We start from the raw sequence: 18,099 nt of genomic DNA, 5'->3' as shown, positions 1-18,099 counted from the left end.
TGTATATTTTGTTGTTTTCTTACTGTACCGAAAATGAACCGAACCCTGACCTCTAAACCGAGGTATGTACCGAACCGAAATTTTTGTGTACCGTTACACCCCTAGTCTGTTGTGATTTAAAATGGGAAAGTCAATAAAAGTTATGAACGCATGCTGTGAAAAACTGTTCTCTAACACAACGGATACAAAAGTCAATGCAACATTAACACTGTAACTTTACTGATTGAGTCTTATCTTGCCATGTATAGGAGACCTCTTAAAGGATTCAAGGTCTTAATGGAGCTGCAACAATTTATCTCAAAAGGGAGAAGACCGGAACTGCACTGTTATTCGGAGCTGCATCACTGTGACTTGGGCTGGGCTGTGTACCCGTATATTTTAGAAGGAGATAAACAGTCGTGGTCAAAAGATTGCATACACTTGTAAAGAACATCATGTCATGGCTGTCTTGAGTAGGGATGTCCCGATCCAGGTTTTTGCACTTCCGATCCGATACCGATATTGTTTTTGCATTTCCGATCCGATACCGATACTGACCGATACTGGCCTATCCGAGCATGTATTAAAGTTTAAAGTTATTTAGCCTACTTAGTTGTCAGAATCATGTTGAAAAGGGTTTTAGTACTCTTGATAACAACTAGCCAGCTGAATTAGGGGAGTTTGAATAATACACAATGGTTGGTAACAAGAAACTGACCTGTTTATTCAAGGATAAACACAAAATAGACAAAATTATACATGACAAACAGAAATGGCATCAGTGAACTAGGGCCGGGCGATATGGCCTTTTTTTAATATTGCGATATTTTAAGGCCATATTGCGATACACGATATATATCTCGATATTTTGCCTTAGCCTTGAATGAACACTTGATGCATATAATCACAGCAGTATGATGATTCTATGTGTTTTGATTGATTGATTGAGACTTTTATTAGTAGGTTGCACAGTGAAGTACATATTCCGTACAATTGACCACTAAATGGTAACACCCCAATAAGTTTTTCAACTTGTTTAAGTCGGGGTCCACTTAAATTGATTCATGATACAGATATATACTATCAGATATATACTATCATCATAATACAGTCATCACACAAGATAATCACATTGAATTATTGACATTATTTATAATCCAGGGTGTGGAGGGGGGCGCCGGATGTAAGTGTCAAAAAGACAGGCAAAAGAGTTTGATATGAGAATAAATCTAAAGTTAAAATATAGGGTAGAAATGCATCCATTTGCAGGAAATGTAGTCTTGATTTTCAACATTTTCTTTCAAGGCTTGCATGTCTACATTAAAACATTCTTCTTCATACTGCATTAATATATGCTACTTTTAAACTTTCATGCAGAGAAGGAAATCACAACTAAAAAAAATCACTAATTTTTTCATACGGTGTTGATGTGGAAATTTTTGCCTCAGCATTTTGATGGTGTGGGCGTGTGGCACCGAATGGAGATAAGCGTCTCGACAGACGTCACAATATTTGAACAATGATAACGAAAACTGTTTTCTCTGTCGTGTCCGTGTGTCGAAAATTGTTATGCGCTTATTTTTTTATTTGATTTTGTGCGTGGCATAGATTTGCTATGCGCAGAGGACGCTTAAACAGTGCGCAATTGCACAGGCGAGCACCTTAGAGGGAGCGTTGCTCGCACGGCTGCGCTAGCATCACAGCTAACGTTAGCCATGCTGCTACCTCTCTGCTCGGGGAGGACGTATACGTATGTGACGTATGACGTGACAGTATGTGACGTGTGTAAGAAGGTGCGCTTGCTGTCTGTGAGAGGGAGACACATGAAAGAGTGAGAAGAGCCTGTCGTGTAATGCCAGCAGCTAAAAGCAACTGTGTGAGAATTCACAGACGTGTGGATGTGTTGAAGGTGTGCTGGAAAATGCGGAACGGAAAAGTGGAATGTATTACTTAAATTGGTGCGTTGGAAAACACGGACCGGAGTTTTTTTTTAAACTGGATCTGGATCGGCATTTTCCCATGCCTTGCCGATATGCAATTTTTGGCAAATATCGGCAGCCGATGCGATCCAAATATCGGATCGGGACATCCCTAGTCTTGAGTTTCCAATCATTTCTACAACTCTTATTTTATAGAGTGATTGGAGCACATACTTGTTGGTCACAAAAAACATTCATGAAGTTTGGTTCTTTTATGAATTTATTATGGGTCTACTGAAAATATGAGCAAATGTGAGCTGGGTCAAAAGTATACATACAGCAATGTTAATATTTGCTTACATGTTCCTTGGCAAGTTTACCTGCAATAAGGCACTTTTTGGTAGCCATCCACAAGCTTCTGCTTGAATTTTTGACCACTCGTCTTCACAAAATTGGTGCAGTTCAGCTAAATGTGTTGGTTTTCTGACATGGACTTGTTTCTTCAGCATTGTCCACATGTTTAAGTCAGGACTTTGGGAAGGCCATTCTAAAAATTTTATTTTAGCCTGATTTAGCCATTCCTTTACCGCTTTTGAAGTGTGTTTGGGGTCATTGTCCTGTTGGAACACCCAACGGCGCCCAAGACCCAACCTCCGGGCTGATGATTTTAGCTTGTCCTGAAGAATTTAGGGGTAATCCTCCTTTTTCATTGTCCCATTTACTCTCTGTAAAGCACCAGTTCCATTGGCAGCAAAACAGGCCCAGAGCATAATACTACCACCACCATGCTTGACGGTAAGGATGGTGTTCCTGGGATTAAAGGCCACACCTTTTCTCCTCCAAACATATTGCTGGGTATTGTGGCCAAACAGCTCCATTTTTGTTTCATCTGACCACAGAACTTTCCTCCAGAAGGTCTTATCTTTGTCCATGTGATGTCAGATGAAACAAAAATTGAGCTGTTTGGCCACAATACACAAAATAAATTCATTAAAGGGGAACATTATCACCAGACCTATGTAAGCGTCAATATATACCTTGATGTTGCAGAAAAAAGACCATATATTTTTTTAACCGATTTCCGAACTCTAAATGGGTGAATTTTGGCGAATTAAACGCCTTTCTATTATTCACCCTCGGAGCGATGACATCACGTTGTGACGTCACACCGGGAAGCAATCCGTCATTTTCTCAAACATATTACAAACACCGAGTCAAATCAGCTCTGTTATTTTCCGTTTTTTCGACTGTTTTCCGTACCTTGGAGACATCATGCCTCGTCGGTGTGTTGTCGGAGGGTGTAACAACACGAACAGGGACGGATTCAAGTTGCACCAGTGGCCCAAAGATGCCAAAGTGGCAAGAAATTGGACGTTTGTTCCGCACACTTTACCGACGAAAGCTATGCTACGACAGAGATGGCAAGAATGTGTGGGTATCCTGCGACACTCAAAGCAGATGCATTTCCAACGATAAAGTCAAAGAAATCTGCCGCCAGACCCCCAGGAAAAGAGAGCGGATGAGGGTATGTCTACAGAATATATTAATTGATGAAAACTGGGCAGTCTGCACTCTCAAAGTGCATGTTGTTGCCAAATGAATTTCCATCCATCCATCCATCTTCTTCCGCTTATCCGAGGTCGGGTCGCGGGGGCAGCAGCTTAAGCAGGGAAGCCCAGACTTCCCTCTACCCAGCCACTTCGTCCAGCTCCTCCCGGGGGATCCCGAGGCGTTCCCAGGCCAGCCGGGAGAGATAGTCTTCCCAGCGTGTCCTGGGTCTTCCCCGTGGCCTCCTACCGGTCGGACGTGCCCGAAACACCTTCCTAGGGAGGCGTTCGGGTGGCATCCTGACCAGATGCCCGAACCACCTCATCTGGCTCCTCTCCATGTGGAGGAGCAGCGGCTTTACTTTGAGCTCCCCCCGAATGACAGAGCTTCTCACCCTATCTCTAAGGGAGAGCCCCGCCACTCGGCGGAGGAAACTCATTTCGGCCGCTTGTACCCGTGATCTTGTCCTTTCGGTCATGACCCAAAGCTCATGACCATAGGTGAGGATGGGAACGTAGATCGACCGGTAAATCGAGAGCTTTGCCTTCCGGCTCAGCTCCTTCTTCACTACAACGGATCGATACAGTGTCCGCATTACTGAAGACGCCGCACCGATCCGCCTGTCGATCTCACGATCCACTCTTCCCCCACTCGTGAACAAGACTCCGAGGTACTTGAACTCCTCCACTTGGGGCAAGATCTCCTCCCCAACCCGGAGATGGCACTCCACCCTTTTCCGGGCGAGAACCATGGACTCGGACTTGGAGGTGCTGATTCCCATCCCAGTCGCTTCACACTCGGCTGCGAACCGATCCAGTGAGAGCTGAAGATCTTGGCCGGAGGAAGCCATCAGGACCACATCATCTGCAAATAGCAGAGACCTAATCCTGTAGCCACCAAACCAGATACCCTCAACGCCTTGACTGCGCCTAGAAATTCTGTCCATAAAGGTTATGAACAGAATCGGTGACAAAGGGCAGCCTTGGCGGAGTCCAACCCTCACTGGAAACGTGTCCGACTTACTGCCGGCAATGCGGACCAAGCTCTGACACTGATTATACAGGGAGCGGACTGCTATATTTCATATGCTGTAAACCTAGGTCATAGTTGTTAGTTTCCTTTAATGCCAAACAAACACATACCAATCGTTGGTTAGAAGATGTCCTCGCTTTCTCCCGTGTTGCTGGCTGTCGTGTCGTTTTCGTCGGTTTCGCTTGCATACGGTTCAAACCGATATGGCTCAATAGCTTTAGTTTCTTCTTCAATTTCGTTTTCGCTACCTGCCTCCACACTACAACCATCCGTTTCAATACATGCGTAATCTGTTGAATCGCTTAAGCCGCTGAAATCCGAGTCTGAATCCGAGCTAATGTTGCTATAAACTTGCTGTTCTATCCGCCATGTTTGTTTGTGTTGGCTTCACTATGTGACGTCACAGGAAAATGGACGGGTGTATATAACGATGGTTAAAATCAGGCACTTTGAAGCTTTTTTTAGGGATATTGCGTGATGGGTAAAATTTTGAAAAAAACTTCGAAAAATATAATAAGCCACTGGGAACTGATTTTTAATGGTTTTAACCCTTCTGAAATTGTGCTAATGTTCCCCTTTAAAGAACCAAACTTCATGAATATTTTTTTGTGACCAACAAGTATGTGCTCCAATCACTCTATCACAAACAAAATAAGAGTTGTAGAAATGATTGGAAATTCAAGACAGCCATGACATGATGTTCTTTACACTTTTTAACGTTTGACCACGACTGTACACTACCTGTGATGTAGATGGATTATCTCAGCAAAAAAAATGCTCACTGACACAGATTTAGACTAATTTGTCAACGACATTTGAGAGAAATATCCATTTTGTGTCCATAGAAAAGGTTTTAAATCGTTAAGTCCAGCTCATTGGGTTTCACTATGTAAAAGCGCTTTGAGTCACTAGAGAAAAGCGCTATATAAATATAATTCACACAGTTACAATAATTTTTTTTCGGAGTGTATGTTATAGGCATACTTGCCAACCCTCCCGGATTTTCCGGGAGACTCCCGAAATTCAGCGCCTCTCCCGAAAACCTCCCGGGACAAATTTTCTCCCGAAAATCTCCCGAAATTCAGGCGGAGCTGGAGGGGGCCGCTTTCCCACAATATAAACAGTGTGCCTGCCCAAACACATTATAACTGTAGAATGATGGAGGGCGAGTTCTTGGTTTCTTATGTGGGTTTATTGTTAGGCAGTTTCATTAACGTCCTCCCAGCGCGGTAACAACACACAACAACAGCAGTCACGTTTTTGTATACCGTAAAGCAGTTCGTCTGCCGTAAACAGCAATGTTGTGACACTCTTATACAGGACAATACTGCCATCTAGTGCATTTGATGAAAGCACGTTTGTGCGTGCCACACATCAATGCATCATCAGAGTTCAGCATGGTTAGAAAAATAGTGACAGAGAATAGAACAAGGATGGACAATTCAACCCTTAACTCAACAATGAGTAGATGAGTGTTATGTGTGTGTATATGTGTAAATAAATGAACACTGAAATTCAAGTATTTATTTTATATATATATATATATATATATATATATATATATATATATATATAATAAAATTAATATATATCTATATATATACGTATATATATATATATATATATATACATATAATAAAATAAATATATAAAAACAAACGTGTATATATATATATATATATATATATATATACATATAATAAAATAAATATATAAAAATAAACGTGTATGTATATATATATATATATATATATATATATAGCTAGAATTCACTGAACGTCAAGTATTTGTTATATATATATATATATACATATATGTATATATATATATATATATACATATATATATATATATATATATAAATATATATATATATATATATATGAAATACTTGACTTGGTGAATTCTAGCTGTAAATATAACTCCTCCCATTTTAGCCACGCCGCCAACCCACCCCGACCATGCCCAACCCCCTCCCCCCACCTCCCGAAATCGGAGGTCTCAAGGTTGGCAAGTATGGTTATAGGCAGTTAATTATTTGCATTTTGCTTGTCAACAGACCTAACAGAATTGTAGTTGACGGGCAATGACACGTTTGAAAACCTCTGAAGTATGAATATACCAGATGTTACATTTCACTGATATCTACGGATAACTGTGACTAAAGTGCTCAAATTATGCAGAATTGACCCCAAAAGGGACAAGCGGTAGAAAATGGATGGATGTGTTAAAATAGTATACAGTATATTTATTGTGCATGCAGATATATCGCATGACAAATACACTTTGTCAATACAAGGCTGAAACCCGGTGGAAGTACCATAACTGTTTACTAACAGATAACCTGGAAGAAAAAGGCTGAAGGCTTCAAACTATCCACTTTACAAGACTGTAAAACATTTCACAACCTCTGTGGCGTTGACTTTATTGGGTGCTCAAATGGGCCTGATGCCTGGGAATTAGATGTGACGTAGAATAAGGCAGTTATTCAGGTTTTTAGAAGCCTGATACCGTGGAATCTGTCCATTCATTCGGCTTATATGACAGAAGTCGAACATTGTTTTTACGCAATAATAAACATTTTGTTAAGTGAAGGAGGCAGAGGTGGCTAAATGCACAACAGAAATCACAGAAATGTACTTGTTATTTGTCTGACAAGGCTTTGTTGGAGACGGGGACAGGAAGGGGGGGTCCTGGTGGCAGGACTGCAATCCAAGCTGTCTGCCACCGTCATAGACGCCGATCTACATTTCTGCCAGTGGGTGCTCGGACGGGTGGTAAATCTGACGCTACTTTTCTGAGGCTACGTCTACACTGAGCCGGATAACCCCTTGAAGGAATAATTATTTAACCAAAGCCCCGTTTCAGCCACACTAAACCATCGTTTAAGGTCCCCAAATTTTTACACGGGTAAGTGATACGACCGGGTCGCAGGGTGATGCGGGGTTTGTTCTCCCAGCATGCAAACGGACAAATCTGGACAGGACTTGCCGGTAGGAACATGATTTAATAGTAAATTAACACAAAACAGGTACAAAACAGAAAACAAACCGACGGAATAAGTTGCCGATCGCACCTGAAGCTAAGGCTACCACTTAGCACAGATTAGAACGTAACAGTAGCGTGACGCAAATAAAGAAGCCAGACTGACTGACTGGCAAAGGCAGTCTTAAATAATGTCTCTGATTACAAACAGGTGTGCGTCCCGAACACAAGAGGCAGGTGAAACTAATTTGTAGTTAAGTGTGTGAAGTGAATTACATTTATATAGCGCTTTTTCTCAAGTGACTCAAAGCGCTTTACATCGTGAAACCCAATATCTAAGTTACATTTAAACCAGTGAATTTGTAGCCATGGTAACAAACTCAGAGGTGCATAAACAGGAACTAAAGGAGTCCAAAACTAACAGAAAACACAAGTGACTCGAAAAACTTAAACAGACTATGATCCGGGCAGCGGATCATAACAGTAAGTGCGCCGTGTATTTCTTGAAACTGAGTTCGGAGAGGAAGTGACGCCAGAAAGACCGCGCCCCACACAGGGAGTGATGACGTCAGAAAGAACGCGCCACAGCCAGCTTCATAATAAAGCGGTTTCGAAACTCGGAGCTAACCACTGGAAATACAGAGGCGAGGCATCCAGACATGTCCGTGTTTCTCCTTCCTTTAAATGTACAGACGCTTGTGGAAATCACACATGAATACCGTAAGAGAAAGCGATTGCAGCTATTTGGGATACAATACTTCGCAGACGGCAAGAGAACGTTTTCAATGTCCCGGTCAGCTGTGATTCTACTTAGCGAAAAACTTCGTCCAGTTGTCGAAGAATAGTCAACGACAATGGGGGCTCCCTTGGATGTGATAAAAGGTAGCGTGTGCTTTGAGGGAAGACTACGGAAAACGGCAAATGCTTTTGGACTGGCAAAGCAGACTGTATCAGTTATTGTCCGCCATGTATGTCACAGACTCAACATCTAGGTCCAGAGTATATAAAGTCACCAAAAAGGAATGGACAATGAAGGTGAAGGCAAAAGAGTGAGGAGTGTTCTGACCAGATATCTAGATCCCTAGATTGATTGTTGTAAAATGTTCTTTGTCTCATTGTTTACTTTCACGTGTCCATTAAAGATTTGATTTATTTCTGATGTCTCAGGTGTGATTCACTACAATAGGGCCCCACAGCACACTGGATTCCAGTTCATTGAAATACCACAACACTGGATATTGTTCAGATAAGTTACATTTAAGAACTTGCACACAAAGCAACACTTGAGGTGACTATGACGTGTGCACTTGTATGTGGACGAAGATAAGGTTAGGTGGGATTTACCCTGGATAACCTGAACCGGCTTAGAGTAGAAGGGGCCTGAGCATGCGCGGTTTTTGCTTGGTAGTGAGAAAGAAGTTGCCATCAATCCCACGTGGGTGCTCGGCATTGTTCGTGGGTGCTCGGGCCCCGAAGCACCCACGGGATCGGCGCCAACGGCCACTGTCACTGGGTGGTAGGTGCTGGCGATATTTTTAGAGTTGGAAAAATTGGAGAGTATAGTTCTCAGCGAAAAGTAATACACATTACAGCAGGGGTGCTCATTACGTCGATCGCGAGCTACCGGTCGATCTCGGAGGGTGTGTCAGTCGATCACCAGCCAGGCATTAAAAAAATAGTCCTAAAAATGAGCGATCATAAATCTTCACTATGACGTCACTTTCGTCACTTGATTGACATTCACGGCACCCGAGGGTCTTCTGAGATGACGCTGGCTGCTGCCAGCTCATTAAAATTACCGACTGGAAGGCGAGAAACACTTTATTTCAACAGACTCTGGCGCCGTACCTGTCGTCAAAACTCCAAAGACCGACTGCACAGTTGCACAGTTGTGCTAACAAAACAAGAGTCTCAGAAAGCTGGCGTGCACAAGCTAGCAAGCTACGAAAGTTTGCCGACAATGTATTTCTTGTAAAGTGTATACAAAGGAGTACGGAAGCTGGATAAATAAGATGCCAAAAACCAACCACTTTCATGTGGTATTGGACAGAAAGGAGGACTTTTTTTCTCCTCCATTCGAAAATGCGGACGTTTTTAGCACCACTGTCTGATTCCAATCAATGCAAGTCATCAGAATCAGGTAATACACCAACTTATATTCTTGTCTTCATGAAGGAAAGGAATCTATATGTGTTAAACATGCTTGTATTATCTTTAAACACCTTTAACTTATTAACAATATTAACTATATGTGTTAAACATGCTTGTATTATCATTAAACACCTTTAACTTGTTAACAATATTAACTATATGTGTTAAACATGCTTGTATTATCTTTAAACACCTTTAACTTATTAATAATATTAACTATATGTGTTAAACATGCTTGTATTATCATTAAACACCTTTAACTTGTTAACAATATTAACTATATGTATTAAACATACTTGTATTATAATTAAACACCTTTAATTTATTAACAATATTAACTATATGTATTAAACATGCTTGCATTATCTTTAAACACCTTTAACTTGTTAACAATATTAACTATATGTGTTAAACATGCTTGTATTATCTTTAAACACCTTTAACTTATTAATAATATTAACTATATGTATTAAACATGCTTGTATTATCATTAAACACCTTTAACTTGTTAACAATATTAACTATATGTATTAAACATGCTTGCATTATCTTTAAACACCTTTAACTTATTAATAATATTAACTATATGTGTTAAACATGCTTGTATTATCTTTAAACACCTTTAACTTATTAATAATATTAACTATATGTGTTAAACATGCTTGTATTATCATTAAACACCTTTAACTTGTTAACAATATTAACTATATGTATTAAACATACTTGTATTATAATTAAACACCTTTAATTTATTAACAATATTAACTATATGTATTAAACATGCTTGCATTATCTTTAAACACCTTTAACTTGTTAACAATATTAACTATATGTATTAAACATTCTTGTATTATCATTAAACACCTTTAATTTATTAACAATATTAACTATGTGTTAAACATGATTGCATTATCATTAAACACCTTTAATTTATTAACAATATTAACTATTTGTGTTAAACATGCTTGCATTATCATTAAACACCTTTAACTTATTAACAAAAACATATATTTCATAAATAAGTAGATATAAATTATATATATGAATGAGGTAGATCCCCACGACTTGATCAATTGAAAAGTAGCTCGCCTGCAGAAAAAGTGTGAGCACCCCTGCATTACAGCAGTATCATTTGGAACGTATTACTAACAAAAACTGAGATACCACTAAAGTTAACACTGGACTGGACTGACGTACTGTATTAACCATGTTGTTTGGGCAGGATGGCTTAATATATGAATTATGACACTGCTGCTAATAGTTCTAAGATTCTCAATCTGTAAATTGAGCATAAAAGCTTTGAGGTACCAACGTTTTTCTGAAGGGGTTGTTTTTGGCAACAGCTTTACCCAATAAAACACCCATTTATTTTTTATAAGGTAAATAACTTACTCATACCTACTTCTGTTGACTGCCTGTTTGCAGGGTAGTGAAAGTGTGTGGTCTGCTCCCACTCTTAATAGCTTTTATACTGAGAAAAGATCAGGAATGCTTTTTTTTATTGGCCAACTTGACTGCTGTTTAATTCTACGTTTATAAAAAAAAAAAAGGTGTCTGCCAGGGAGAAGAGAGTGCTGGAGTACGGCCACGAAAACGCACGGGATGCCAGCAGAAGAGGATGCACACGTGTTTGTTGATATTGTGCATGTACTCATACTAGGGATAAAACGGTTTATGAATCTGATGGGAACTGTTAGGTTGACTTTGAATCATGTTTTTCTGTGGGTTTTTTTAGTCTATGTCTTAACGATTCCGCGTTTACGGAATGGCGAACAGACTCACGGAATAAGCCATTAAAAAACGGAATCTACTTTAAGTCGAGGAAATTGAAGTAATGTAACTGAAATACTGTCATTTGGAGGGGAACTTTTTGCATTGCAAATGAGTTTTTTTCCCCTTGGACTCAGTCTGGACCCCCTCTTGTGGATCCAGCCTTTGACTGATATTTTTCTACTCTTCCCCCCTTTCCCAATATAACCTTTTTCTCACCTTTTTATAAGGTGCGCCGTAAAAATGCCTGCCACTTCGGCGGTCTCGTCTTGTCTCCCTGTAACGTATGTCTGCTCTTAGTGAGACTGTGCCGAAAAAATACTTTTCCCGGAGTCTCCCGGGAAAATTAGGAGGGTTGGCGAGTATGGCCGGCGGACGGAGGGGAAGAGGGGGTCTTAAACGACCATTGTGTGTGTGTGCGGACAAGGATAAGGTTAGGTGGCATATACCCTGTATAACCTTAGCCGGCTTAGAGTAGAAGCAGCCTAAGTCTATGAGCACTAAGACAAACCAAACGGTCCAGTTGTGATCCATTGAATGCCCTGAGATGACAATGACCTGGATGGATGAGAACTGTCATGTCTGTGTAATCATGTTTTGTTTTAGTCATGTTTTGTTTAGTTATTGGACTCTTTAGTTTCTGGCTTTTTGTCATGTCTGTGTGATCATGTTTTTGTTTTCCCAAGATGCAAGAGGATTTGGATCGGACATGGCTTGAAGGTGGGTACATGATTTATTTAAACACTATAACTACAAAGAAAGGATCAAACAAAAAGCGCGCACAGGGGCGGAGGTACAAAACTAGACTATAAACCACAAAACTTGCACATTGGCAGAAACTATGAACAATTAAACAAAACACTAACTGTGGCCTAATAAACAAACTTACTGTGGCATGGGATCGTGAACAGGGCTTGAAACGCGAGGACAGCAGGGTGAGAAAGGCTATGACTCCGGGACGAACAGAAAATGAAAAGCTTAAATAACACAGACATGATTAACAACAGGTGCGTGACTCAAAACAGGTGAAAACTAATGGTTGCTATGGTGACAAAACAAAAGTGCACAAAAAGTCCAAAACCCCAAAACGAACATGACCAAAACAAAAACATGATCACACAGACATGACACTTTTCACTCCCTTGTCTCGTTTCCATGATTACCCCATTAGTTTCACCTGTTCCACGTTTGGACTCATTGTGCACTCTTCTTTGTCACCATAGCAACCCATTAGTTTTCACCTGTCACGTCGCGCACCCGTTTCACGTTTTGAGTTGCGCGCCTGTTTTCGTTAATCATGTCTGTAGTATTTAAGTTCCATCCATCCATCCATTTTCTACCGCTTATTCCCTTTGGGGTCGCGGGGGGCGCTGGAGCCTATCTCAGCTACAATCGGGCGGAAGGCGGGGTACACCCTGGACAAGTCGCCACCTCATCGCAGGGCCAACACAGATAGACAGACAACATTCACACTCACATCCACACACTAGGGCCAATTTAGTGTTGCCAATCAACCTATCCCCAGGTGCATGTCTTTGGAGGTGGGAGGAAGCCGGAGTACCCGGAGGGAACCCACGCAGTCACGGGGAGAACATGCAAACTCCACACAGAAAGATCCCGAGCCCGGGATTGAACCCAAGACTACTCAGGACCTTCGTATTGTGAGGCAGATGCACTAACCCCTCTGCCACCGTGAAGCCCCCCCTTAAGTATTTAAGTTCATTGTTTTCAATTTGTCGTTCTGGCGACATCCCCACATTTATGCTCTGCACATTTCTGACTCTTTTTTTCATGTCCATCGTTCACCCTGCTCCTTTTTTGTCCATGCCAAGTAAGTTTTGTTTATTATTGCCACAGTTAGTGTTTTTTGTTGTTCATAGTTTTTGCCTTTGTGCAAGTATTTGGTTTCATAGTTTGTTCTCCGCCATTGTGCGCGCCTTTTGTTTACTTCCTTTTTTTTTTTAGTTATAGTGTTTAAATAAAAATGTACTTTACATTCCCGTCTCGCCCAAGCCAACTTTCCGTTGCATCCCGGAAAAGCAAACACACCCAGGACCAAGTCGTGACAAGAACATTCATGACACAGAATATGTTCCTCTCTTCTTCTTCTTCTTTGGCATTTGCAACCACGGACATGTGTTTGTGGGTGTGGGTGTGGGTGTGTTATGGACAGCAAAGCCCTGTTTGTCTGTTATTTCACTTTACCTTGTTCTGTGTTGATTGAGCTGTGTTGAAGCAGCAAAAAAGGACATTATGTTAAATAAAGAGTTTCTGTCTCTGATAGTTGACATAATAATGTAACTGCATCATTAAGCCTACATGAACTCCATGGAACTGTGGACCAGCTCTATACTCTCGGCAGGGTCCTTGAGGGTGCATGGGAGTTTAACCAACCAGTCTACATGTGTTTTGTGGACTTGGAGAATGCATTCGACCGTGTCCCTCGGGAAGTCCTGTGGGGAGTGCTCAGAGAGTATGGGGTATCGGACTGTCTGATTGTGGCAGTCCGCTCCCTGTATGATCAGTGCCAGAGCTTGGTCCGCATTGCCGGTAGTAAGTCGGACACGTTTCCAGTGAGGGTTGGACTCCGCCAAGGCTGCCCTTTGTCACCCATTCTGTTCATAACTTTTATGGACAGAATTTCTAGGCGCAGTCAAGGCGTTGAGGGGATCTGGTTTGGTGGCTGCAGGATTAGGTCTCTGCTTTTTGCAGATTATGTGGTCCTGATGGCTTCATCTGGCCAGGATCTTCAGCTCTCACTGGATCGGTTCGCAGCCGAGTGTGAAGCGACTGGGATGAGAATCAGCACCTCCAAGTCCGAGTCCATGGTTCTCGCCCGGAAAAGGGTGGAGTGCCATCTCCGGGTTGGGGAGGAGATCTTGCCCCAAGTGGAGGAGTTCAAGTACCTCGGAGTCTTGTTCACGAGTGAGGGAAGAGTGGATCGTGAGATTGACAGGCGGATCGGTGCGGCGTCTTCAGTAATGCGGACGCTGTATCGATCCGTTGTGGTGAGGAAGGAGCTGAGCCGGAAGGCAAAGCTCTCAATTTACCGGTCGATCTACGTTCCCATCCTCACCTATGGTCATGAGCTTTTGTCCATGCCAAGTAAGTTTTGTTTATTATTGTTGTTCATAGTTTTTGCCTTTGTGCAAGTATTTGGTTTCATAGTTTGTTCTCCGCCATTGTGCGCGCCTTTTGTTTACTTCCTTTTTTTTTTTTAGTTATAGTGTTTAAATAAAAATGTACTTTACATTCCCGTCTCGCCCGAGTCAACTTTCCGTTGCATCCCGGAAAAGCAAACACACCCAGGGACCAAGTCGTGACAAGAACATTCATGACACAGAATATGTTCCTCTCTTCTTCTTCTTCTTCTTCTTTGGCATTTGCAACCACAGACATGTTTGCTTCTGCAAGTTCACCCTGAACAGTCATCTGCATTCCTCCTCAAAGTGACTTCCAAACAGCACTCCCAGTGGATGCCTGGCCCTTTTGAAAATGTCCTTCCTCTCTCGCTCACAGCCAGCATAGCATCTGATTAAGTGTTTTACTGCACAACTGCAAGCGTGAAGTTCTACCTATGACTTCATAAAGCCATGTGAGAGTGTGTGGTCAGTCAGTACAGTACTCTCCAGTACACACGACGGAGTGCATTAGGTCTCCCTGATGGGGGATTAGACCAGACTTTTTTTTTTTTTTTAATTACACATCACCATGCAGTGTTCTCTACTTTCCTGCAAGCCAACTCAAGCATCTGGTCAAATCTATAAAATGTTGATCCAAAATGTTTCTTTTTTAAGCAAAGAACAATTAAAGGACAAAGAACTGCAGACTGCCACTGAAAATTAATGACATTATACAAACCCCGTTTCCATATGAGTTGGGAAATTGTGTTAGATGTAAATATGAACGGAATACGATGATTTGCGAATCATTTTCAACCCATATTCAGTTGAATATGCTACAAAGACAACATATTTGATGTTCAAACTGATAAACATTTTTTTTTTTTTGCAAATAATCTGTCACGTTCAAACATCTATTAAACAAGACAAAAGGCAAGGAATCAAACAGAGACAGAATTCAATTTGGACTCAATATTGAGGAGAGACATGGCCACTGCACTCTCTGTACAGTCCTGCACCACGCTCTGACGAAGAAGGTTTTCGTCTCCTCCTTTATTCAGATGTTCAATGTTCACGCACCAACACGTGTCACAGCAGGAATGGGAAGTATGTAAAACAGTCATTGTTTGTGATAACTTACAAACAATTATTCCAACATAATCGTTAACTTTAGAATTTGATGCCAGCAATACAAGACAAAGAAGTTGGGAAAGGTGGCAATAAATACTGATAAAGTTGAGGAATGCTCATTAAACACTTAATTGGAACATCCCACAGGTGAACAGGCTAATTGGGAACAGGTGGGTGCCATGATTGGGTATAAAATTAGATTCCATGAAAAGCTCAGTCATTCACAAACAAGGATGGGGCGAGGGTCACCACTTTGTCAACAAATGCGTGAGTAAATTGTTGAACGGTTTAAGAAAAAACCTTTCTCAACCAGCTATTGCAAGGAATTTAGGGATTTCACCATCTACGCTCCGTGATATCATCAAAGGGTTCAGAGAATCTGGAGAAATCACTGCACGTGAGCAGCTAAGCCCGTGACCTTCGATCCCTCAGGCTGTACTGCATCAACAAGCGACATCAGTGTGTAAAGGATATCACCACATAGGCTCAGGAACACTTCAGAAAACAAATGTCAGTAACTACAGTTGGTCGCTACATCTGTAAGTGCAAGTTAAAACTCTACCATGCAAAGCGAAAGCCATTTATCAACAACACCCGGAAACGCTGCCGGCTACGCAGCTCATCTAAGATGGACTGATGCAAAGTGGAAAAGTGTTCTGTGGTCTGACGAGTCCACATTTCAAATTGTTTTTGGAAACTGTGGACGTCGTGTCTTTTGGAGCAAAGAGGAAAAGAACCATCCGGATTGTTATAGGCGCAAAGTGTAAAAGCCAGCATGTGTGATGGTATGGGGGTGTATTAGTGCCCAAGACATGGGTAACTTACACATCTGTGAAGGCACCATTAATGCTGAAAGGTACATACAGGTTTTGGAGCAACATATGTTGCCATCCAAGCAACGTTATCATGGACGCCCCTGCTTATTTCAGCAAGACAATGCCAAGCCACGTGTTACATCAACGTGGCTTCATAGTAAAAAAGTGCAGGTACTAGACTGGCCTGCCTGTAGTCCAGACCTGTCTCCCATTGAAAATGTGTGGCGCATTATGAAGCCTAAAATACCACAACCGAGACCCCCGGACTGTTGAACAACTTAAGCTGTACATCAAGCAAGAATGGGAAAGAATTCCACCTGAGAAGCTTCAAAAATGTGTCTCCTCAGTTCCCAAACGTTTACTGAGTGTTGTTAAAAGAAAAAGGCCATGTAACACAGTGGTAAAAATGCCCCTGTGACAACTTTTTTGCAATGTGTTGCTGCCAATAAATTCTAAGTTAATGATTATTTGCAAAAAAAAAAAAAAAACGTTTCTCAGTGTGAACATTAAATATCTTGTCTTTGCAGTCTATTCAATTGAATATAAGTTGAAAAGGATTTGCAAATCAATGTTTTTATTTACGAAATACACAACATGCCAACTTCCCTGGTGTTGGGGTTTGTTAGAAATACTAAATAAAGGTGAAGGGGCAATTGGAGGGTTAAAGACAAAACACCTTACCTTAGTTTCTGTGCGCCGCGTGGTCCCGTCGTCAGAGGTGACGACGGAAACGTGGGAAGTCGGGGTACCAGGGTCCTCTTCTATGGTGACCGTCTCCTCCACCACGTCCTGCGGCTCCTGCATCATGGCCATGGAAGTGGCGTTGCTGGGGCTCTGCTCCTGCACAAAAAAAGGGAAACGATTAGGTTAGGCAATCAGGCCTCGACGGTCCATGTTCAAACTTTCTTGCGAGACAGCGTAGGATTAAAAAAAAAAAAAAACATTTTAAATTAACAATTTAACAATTAAATGTTGTATTTGTTTGTATTAAGCTTTACGAAGAGAACTGTCATAATCTTCTGAAATTTGGGGTGGTTGACTTCTATATTATATATATTTTTAAATTCATAAGTTAATGTGGACAGGTACCGACAGGCCAAGCGGTGTGCGGCTTCAGCGGTTGCGGAGGCAAAAACTCGGACATGGGAGGAGTTCGGGGAAGCCATGGAAAACGACTTCCGGACGGCTTCGAAGCGATTCTGGACCACCATCCACCGCCTCAGGAAGGGGAAGCAGTGCACTATCAACACCGTGTATGGTGAGGATGGTGTTCTGCTGACCTCGACTGCGGATGTTGTGGATCGGTGGAGGGAATACTTCGAAGACCTCCTCAATCCCACCAACACGTCTTCCTATGAGGAAGCAGTGCCTGGGGAATCGGTGGTGGGCTCTTCTATTTCTGGGGCTGAGGTTGCTGAGGTAGTTAAAAAGCTCCTCGGTGGCAAGGCCCCGGGGGTGGATGAGATCCGCCCGGAGTTCCTCAAGGCTCTGGATGCTGTGGGGCTGTCTTGGTTGACAAGACTCTGCAGCATCGCGTGGACATCGGGGGCGGTACCTCTGGATTGGCAGCCCGGGGTGGTGGTTCCTCTCTTTAAGAAGGGGATCCGGAGAGTGTGTTCTAACTATCGTGGGATCACACTCCTCAGC

General features: G+C 41.8%; 1 protein-coding gene across 2 annotated transcripts in view; it reads right to left on the bottom strand.

The window, feature by feature from the left end:
* LOC133623017 (splicing regulator ARVCF-like) overlaps positions 1 to 18,099 on the bottom strand; it is a 670,015-nt gene that overhangs the window by 207,010 nt on the left and 444,906 nt on the right. For both annotated transcript variants that reach the window (XM_072914236.1, XM_072914237.1), the window contains one exon: positions 17,134 to 17,292. In XM_072914236.1, coding sequence (XP_072770337.1) covers positions 17,134 to 17,292 — 159 coding nt within the window. The remainder of the gene's footprint in view (positions 1 to 17,133; positions 17,293 to 18,099) is intronic.

This window comes from Nerophis lumbriciformis, linkage group LG12 (genome assembly GCF_033978685.3).
Source record: "Nerophis lumbriciformis linkage group LG12, RoL_Nlum_v2.1, whole genome shotgun sequence".
NCBI classification, from domain to species: domain Eukaryota; kingdom Metazoa; phylum Chordata; class Actinopteri; order Syngnathiformes; family Syngnathidae; genus Nerophis; species Nerophis lumbriciformis.
The sequence above is the reverse complement of the archived record's forward strand: the minus strand, read 5'-3'. Positions and strand labels throughout refer to the sequence as shown.